The 7,897-nt window shown below is 44.3% G+C and overlaps 1 protein-coding gene across 1 annotated transcript; it reads right to left on the bottom strand.

Moving 5' to 3' along the window:
- Window positions 1-5,701: 5,701 nt before the first annotated feature.
- LOC137522217 (E3 ubiquitin/ISG15 ligase TRIM25-like) lies at window positions 5,702-7,264 on the bottom strand. The gene has a single exon (XM_068242248.1). The coding sequence runs from the start codon at window positions 7,262-7,264 to the stop codon at window positions 5,702-5,704; it is 1,563 nt and encodes a 520-aa protein (XP_068098349.1).
- Window positions 7,265-7,897: the final 633 nt, after the last annotated feature.

Genomic DNA, 7,897 nt, shown 5'->3' with positions numbered 1-7,897 from the left:
ATACAAGGATGCCTCCTCCCCGCTTGCTGTACATTTTTTGGGCGGTTGGACGGAGCAACTGCCATTCACTAAGTGCTTTTGAAAATAAAGAAATCCCTGATAATCCCCCATGAGGAGATGGGCTAGTCCAAAACCTGTCGTTTCTGTCAGATTTCTACTACCTACTGACAGCAACATAGGAGAAAAGTAATACATGGCTCATTTTAATCTGTGAGAAACGCACTTCTTATCTGTATATGTTTACATACATTTTACATTTTAAGATTTTGGTGATAGTGGTCCTTTAAGAAGAGAAAGGTAGATTCATATGCATGGGAATCACTATAGCAGGGACCTATAGCAGGGACCTATAGCCAAGGGGGGGGGGGGGGGGGCTGGTGGTCTTGGCCCCTTATAAAAAGGGGGGAGGGGGGAAAATTAAAATTTTGCTAGGGGCCCCCATGATTTCTAGCTACGTCCCTGGGTAGATGCCAACCAGGCCCTTTGATGCACACTGAGCTCTAGGCCTTGCTTAAAATGCCCCTGATCTGAGTATTGTTTTTTATGCTTTTAATAATGTTTTATGTGCGGTGCTGTGACAAATGTTACAGCAATATCTTCACCATCCAGTGCCCACTGTGGTCCCAGCACTGCTCTGCTCTATAATATTCAGCTGAGCAGGATGTCAATTAAGGGCGAGGAAGAAGTGGCAGTTCTCCTCCTCTCAGTCCACCCCTAGGAGGATTCCTTTTACCTCCTGTTTACCGTTCTGATTACTGTGTTTGTTTTCAGTGTGCAAGACAGCTGTGACATGTGTGCGCTTCAGAAGATTGAGCTCGGAGCCTTAAATGATAGTGTACTAATAGCAGAGGTGTGGATGCTTGTAAATACTTGTGAAGCATAATTCCTTATTGAGAGAATCTATGTGGTGATGATGATATGTACGCTAATATGCAAACCATAGAATCCATATGTTCACATTTTCTGTCTGTGTCCCATGTGTATGTCTGCTAAAACCTAGTCTGGCTTTGGGGGAAGCTGGGATTGTCTGTATGCCAATGACAACTACATTTGCATCTGAAGGTGAAGGATTGTGAATAGGAGCAGGAACTGCTAATTGACTGGCTAGCCTCTGGCCAGGAAATGGCTTATTATGCCAAGAGCAGTCATGTCCCCACCTTTGATTTGCTGGGAAATACTGTCTCAGATGAGTCACCTAGACTGGCTGCAGACCACACCAGCCTGAGCCAGGAATTTACATATGACAGCCTTACTCAAAGATCAAGGTGGGACAGGAAAAACCTTTGAAGTTTGCATGTCACAGCCAGAAAGGATATGACACGCGTTCTGTGAAAACCTTCGGAAGAAATTAAAAGTATATCTGGAATTGTACCCCTGGGCCACAATTCTGGCTATAAAACCTCAGCTAGGAAGACTTAGAGTTGTAGCTCCTCGGAGATAGCAACGACGCTAGAGCTGCCCCGACTACTGGTCGGAAGCTGCGTTCTCCCGCAAACAACGCTCTGTATACGCTGGTAACGTTTATTTCCCTTTTATTTTTGCAACTTGTCTTGTTGTGTACCTTTGTAACCTTTATTTTGTAATTTTTACTTTGTTTTTGTAAATCTTTTGTATATATTGTTTTCTGCATTGTTCCACTTTCTTCTGAAATATTAAATCGTTATTTAATAAGTTTGACTTCTGATGTACTAAGCTAACACTCATAGCCTAGAAGAGACTGCAGTGTAACTTGCGTTACAAAGTCAGTGCCTGATTTGCCTTGCTACTGTACGATTGTTGTGTGTGTGTGTGTGTGTGTGTGTGTGTGTGTGTGTGTGTGTGTGGCGTATTCGGCCTAAAGCGCAAAGCTGACCCGAATACGTAAACGTGGATTGCGTGCAGATCACTTGACAACAGAGTGGAAGTGTCTAGCAACTGTTAGTGGTGACAGTGAGAAGTGTTCTGAGGGGTCCCAGCCTTGTTTTAGCTCGACTAAGGCTACTTCCCCTCTCGATCTGGTCAAAACCGCAGTTGGGTACCGTATCTGCAGGCTTGCCGCGGGGCCGGTTCCTGACACTTATGGTGTGACATATCTTTCCAAGACTCTGAGCTCAATCTCCCGAAACACACATCGCAGCTCTCCTTCGCACTGTGAACAGAGACAGTAATATTTGGAACAATAAATGGGGGGTGAAAAGCTCCTAGTAGCAGACTGAGAGGAGGAAAACTGCCATTTCATCCGTGCCCATAACTGACACTCTGCTCAGCTGAATATTATAAAGCGGAGCAGTGCTGGGACCACAGTGGACACTGGATGGTGAAGATATTGCTGTGACTCATGTCATAGCACCACACATAAAACATTATTAAAAGCATGAAAACCAACACTCAGTTCAGGGGCACATTAAGTTGCCTTGTGAATGATCCAGCTCTGCATCAGAGGCAAGCATAAGACATACCTCCCAACATGTAGTTTTATCATTCAAACCATACTGGTCGGCTCTATCACGATTAGTTTTTCTTCATTTTAACATTTGAAAATAAGAAATATATCAACTTAAATAATGGGAATAAAGTTTAAAGTCTATTAAACACATTTTTCAGAACAAAAATACATATAAGTACATGGATATATACATCAGTCCTAAAAGAGGGACAAATGAGGAAGAAAGAGGAACAGAGGGACTACGTTCCCAAAGAGCGACTGCCCCTCCGAAAGAGAGACAGTTGGGAGCTATGCATAGGATGCAGTTAGAGAGGTGTTAAGCCAGAGAGTGAAACTGCATGAATAGAATGGAGGGTAAGGTTGATGGAGGTGTGTTATAGCAATTAAGAGTTGTGGCAATGTAAAAGTGAGATCAAGCAAAATTCAAGACCTGTTCGTGACAGCTGGCAGCACTGGTTGTTTTACTAGTTAGTGCCTTTTCTCACTAAAGCCAGGACCCATTAGCTTTTTCTAAGCACTTGAAAAGCTCTTGCTAATGTAATGCTTTGGGTGTGATCCCACTTGAGGGATATTTTTTTTTTAACCAGTTCTCCTCCCAGGGACGAGTAATTAAGTCCCTGCAAATTCCCATATCTTCTTGCAGGGCCATAGCTACTATGTCCCTCCCCGCCATGCACACCCACTGGCCCCTCCCCCCCAGCACTCATCACCATTGCAGATTGTTAGCTAGGAGATCAATGAATGGGAACACAGTCCTCGTGTGAATGACCGCAGCCATCTATTAGACGGCGCTGCTATTCACAAAACTGATACTTACACATCCATGCATTACTTCCGCTTTGCATAATAATATTACGCATATGGAAGTTATGTTCGAGGACATCTTGTGACCAAATAGTAAAATTACATCTACACACTTTTCTTTTTTCCATTAAAAGACATTACCTAACATCTGGAATGAACCCTTTACCTCCCACACTCCCCAATAGTTACCACCCAAAAAAATGTGTAAAAAAAAAAAAATTACAATTAAAAAAGAACACATAAATTGTTACCTTAGGGACTGAACTTTTTTTAATATGTTTGTCAAAAGGGTATATTACTGTTACTTAATAAATTATCGGATTGTAATTAGAGATGGATGCAAAACGGAAAAAAAAATGCACCTTTAGGTCTCATTCACATTGCGTTCTGATCACGATTGCTTTTGCGTTGGGTGTTTCACGCTTCAACCCAGCCCCCGCCCCCCTTTCTGGCGATTTCTGTGAGTTGGGTGGTTTTGGTAAGCGCTTTTGTAAACGCTTTTGCAGAGTGATTTAGTTTTTTTAACTTCCTGATGTCAGTGATATGGAAACGAAAAAATACAATGTGTTTATTCTTAAAAACACGAACGCAATCGCTGCAGAAAGCGATTTTGTGAGCATTTTGTGTTCTTCCTATACCCTCCATTGAGGCAAATCACCTAAAAAATGGCCCAAGCAGCGTTTCTCTGAGCGGACCGGAAACAAACTGCTCAGATGTGAACTCTCTCATAGAGAATCATTGCACAAGCGCTTTCAGGACAATTTGGAAAAATCGCCAGCGCTAAAAAAAACCCTCCAAAAGCGCCTCCAGTGTGAATGAGCCCTTATTTCCAAATAAAATATTGGCGACATACATTGTATTAGGGAAAAATTTTAAACGTTGCAATAACCGGGACAAATGGGCAAATATAATGTGTGGGTTTTAACTACAGTAGCAGTTATTATTTTAAAACTATAATGGCCAAAAACTGAGAAATAATGATTTTTACATTTTTTTTCCTTCTTTTTCCTGTTAACCACCCTGGCGTTCTGATTAAATCGCCAGGGTGGCTGCGGGAGGGTTTTTTTTAAATTAAAAAAAAACTATTTCATGCAGCCAACTGAAAGTTGGCTGCATGAAAGCCCACTAGAGGGCGCTCCGGAGGCGATCTTCCGATCGCCTCCGGCGCCCAGAATAAACAAGGAAGGCCGCAATGAGCGGCCTTCCTTGTTTTGCTTATATCGTCGCCATAGCGACGAGCGGAGTGACGTCATCGACGTCAGCCGACGTCCTGACGTCAGCCGCCTCCGATCCAGCCCTTAGCGCTGGCCGGAACTTTTTGTTCCGGCTACGCTGGGCTCAGGCGGCTGGGGGGACCCTCTTTCGCCGCTGCTCGCGGCGGATCGCCGCAGAGCGGCGGCGATCAGGCAGCACACGCGGCTGGCAAAGTGCCAGCTGCGTGTGCTGCTTTTTATTTGACTAAAATCGGCCCAGCAGGGCCTGAGCGGCAGCCTCTGGCGGTGTTGGACGAGCTGAGCTCGTCCAGACCGCTCAGCAGGTTAAAATGCAGTTAGAATAAAATAATTCTTAGCAAAAAGTACCCCCCACCCCAAAGAAAGCCTAATTGGTGGTGAAAAAAAAACAAGATATAGATTGTTTTGTTGTGATAAGTAGTAATAAAGTTAAAGGCCAATGAATGGAAGGAGCGCTGACAGGTGAAAATTGCTCTGGTTTTTTAATTGGAAAATACCTTGGAGGTAAAGGGGATAAACATTCTCGATAGCAATACATTATCATGAGCTTTACAATTCACAAGTTTAGAAAAGCACTGCTAGTGAGTCCCCAGTCTAAGTCCATTGCACTGTGTCACAACAGACAAATGCAATGACATTCCTATGGAGCTTTCACACCTAATGTGGTGCAGTGACGAACACAACGCTGTATGTTAACAGGGTAGCTTGTGCGTTGCGCGCTTGTGAGGCATACTTTCATTGTGCTGCATGCTTCACTGTATGGTCGCGCAGCAACACTACTTTTGACTCAGTTGCATTGTGATCACTTACACAGTGTGAAAGGGCACTAACTTAATGCAGCTGTTCACGACATTGATTTAACTAGAGTAGGTTGTTTGCTAATTGCACAAGTGGGATTTGCTCTTAAAGTGTACCTGAGGTGAACCTCAGGTCAAAAATGCTTACCAAACCTTTGCCACTCGTGGACACCCAGAAAAAAAATCCAACAAGAAATCCAATAAGAGCTTGTTGGAATTCTGATTGCGGCCATGCTCCTCTTCATGCAGGAGTGGCCATGCTCACACAGGTGCAGCACAGCCACCCTTATGCATAAATAGGAGCAGGGTCATGATCTCCAGGACTGTCCCAGGGCACCGTGGTGATTGGGAGGAGGACGTGGGAAGCCTCTGAAGGATCCAAAGGCTTCCATCTATTTTTACTAAGTAGAGGAACATCTCTGGAGAGCTGATTATTCAATATGTTATTTGAAGCCCTTGATTCTGGCAAAACTTTCCTTCACTACAAACGCAGCATGGAGGGGCTCAGTGAAGGTGGTGGTGAAGGTGTGGATAAATCTGACGGGGTCACACAGCTCATAAAATGAGAGTCGCCCAGCCTCATAATCCAGATATACACCAAAACTGAGTCTGGAGGCTGGTGCAGAAAATCTGAACCCCCTTTTGTTATGGAGAACAGTGAGATTGTTTCCACAGTACTCCAAACACCATGACTTCTCATCATTTCCAATGGTTGCCTGTTCTCTTCTGTCTATGCTTGAATAAGCGACCCCCATCCTACAAATCCCTGTTTTACCTGTTTCCACTTCCCAGTAATGTCGCCCTGATGAAAAAACTGTTTTACTTAAAACCTGATTAAAGCTAAATCGTGCCGGATTCTCTGGATAATTATTGAGCTGTTTTGCCCAAGAGACAGATTTCAGATCCTCAGAGATGTTTATGCTGTTCCCAGCGGTATCTCTGTCTAGTATGATGTCTGTATCAGTCTGGGCAAACATATCTATTCTAACTTCCCTCATAATACGGGACAGACCATGCAGCAATGTTATAAAAGTCTCTTCTTGATGGAAATGTTTCACATCAGTTGTTGTTCCCTCTAAGTTCTGATGTTTCTCTCTTTTAGTGTAATTGTCTTCTCTAGGTTGTTGCAAAACATTTAATGGATCCGTCATGTTGCAAAGCTTCTCAATTTGCATTATTTTTTGGGAGAATTTTTCTACTTCTGTTTCCAGATGTTTGATAATATCAGATACAGACTTGGAGACCAAACCCTCTTCTACAGAAAGGTTATTAAGTATTCTCTTCTCTAGCGCATCCAAATTTTTCCTAATCTCCAAGAACAAGTTGGTGATTATTTTTGTTACACTAGTAGTATCCTTCTTCATTTTATTCTCATGGGCAAGAAGCATCTGAATATGACTCGTGGCCTGTGCCTTTTGTGAGGATAATCCCTCAACACTGTTTTTCAACTTTTCTTTCTTCTTTGCAGAAGCAGTGTTTATTGGGTCCACCGGATGCCCCTTATGTTTCCCGTCCAGCCTGCAGGACACACAGATGCACACAGAATCCTTGTTACAGTAATACTCCAAGATCTTCTTATGGGTGGGGCATTTCCTCTTTTCCAAGCAAGTGGTAGGTTCAATCAGTATATGTTCTGCTGCTTTATTGTGGACTTTCACATGACCCTCACACAGAGAAGCTTCACAAAGCACACAGGTCTTTACAGAAGGCGCTGAAGAGTTAATGCAGTAGTTACACAATATTCCACTTATCACCTGCTTTGGAACATTAAGCTGTAGATGCTCTGCAATGTTCCTTAAAGTGATGTTCCTGTGCAGTGCAGGACGCTCTGGAAACTCTGTTCGGCATTGAGGACAGGAATAACACTGAGATCCTTTTTGTTTATCCAGCACACCTCCTATACAGCTGCTGCAGAAGTTGTGGCCACATTGGAGCATAACAGGGTCCTGATAGACATTCAGGCAGATGCAGCAGCTCAGCTCTTCACTGACATTAGCAAATGCCATTGCTGAAAGGCAGGAAATAGAAATGCAGCAAAAGAGAAGGTCAGCTTTATCAGACAGTATTTGCTCTTTGAACTGAAGAAGGTGTGGCAGGAATGAGCAAACTCCAGTTTCTGGTTCCTATAAATAACTGCTTTGAAAGTGGTTTCTACAATTTGATGGACACTGGCTGCAGACTAGATCAGTGTTTTTCAACCAGTGTTCCTTCCGCGGCACACTAGTGTGCCGCGGAACGTTGCCTGGTGTGCCGTCCTCTTCTCCCCCTCCCGCCCGTGCCGCCGCTGTTATTAGCATAGCAGCGGCCGCTCTCCCCTCTCCGGCGCCTGTATATTCTAGCAGCGTATCTCCGGCTGCTCTGTCTGTGTGATGCGGAAGGAGGGAGGGCTCGGTTCCCATAGTAACGGCGATACATATCGCCGTTACAGGAAGCCGCTGCCCGGATGCTTCCTTCCGCATCACACAGACAGAGCAGCCGGAGATACGCTGCTAGAATATACACGCGCTGGAGAGGGGTGAGCGGCAGCTGTTAAGGTAATAACAGCGTTGGCCGTGGGGACGGGCGGGAGGCACTATACTGGCTATCCTGGGGCACTATTCTGGGGCACTATACTAGCTATACTGGGGCACTATTCTGGC

Source organism: Hyperolius riggenbachi, chromosome 6 (assembly GCF_040937935.1).
Source record: "Hyperolius riggenbachi isolate aHypRig1 chromosome 6, aHypRig1.pri, whole genome shotgun sequence".
Lineage (NCBI taxonomy): Eukaryota > Metazoa > Chordata > Amphibia > Anura > Hyperoliidae > Hyperolius > Hyperolius riggenbachi.
The sequence above is the reverse complement of the archived record's forward strand: the minus strand, read 5'-3'. Positions and strand labels throughout refer to the sequence as shown.

What these genes read in the sequence shown, in the direction of transcription:
- LOC137522217 (XM_068242248.1), bottom strand. Translation starts at nt 7,264, where the DNA reads ATGGCATTTGCTAATGTCAGTGAAGAGCTGAGCTGCTGCATCTGCCTG.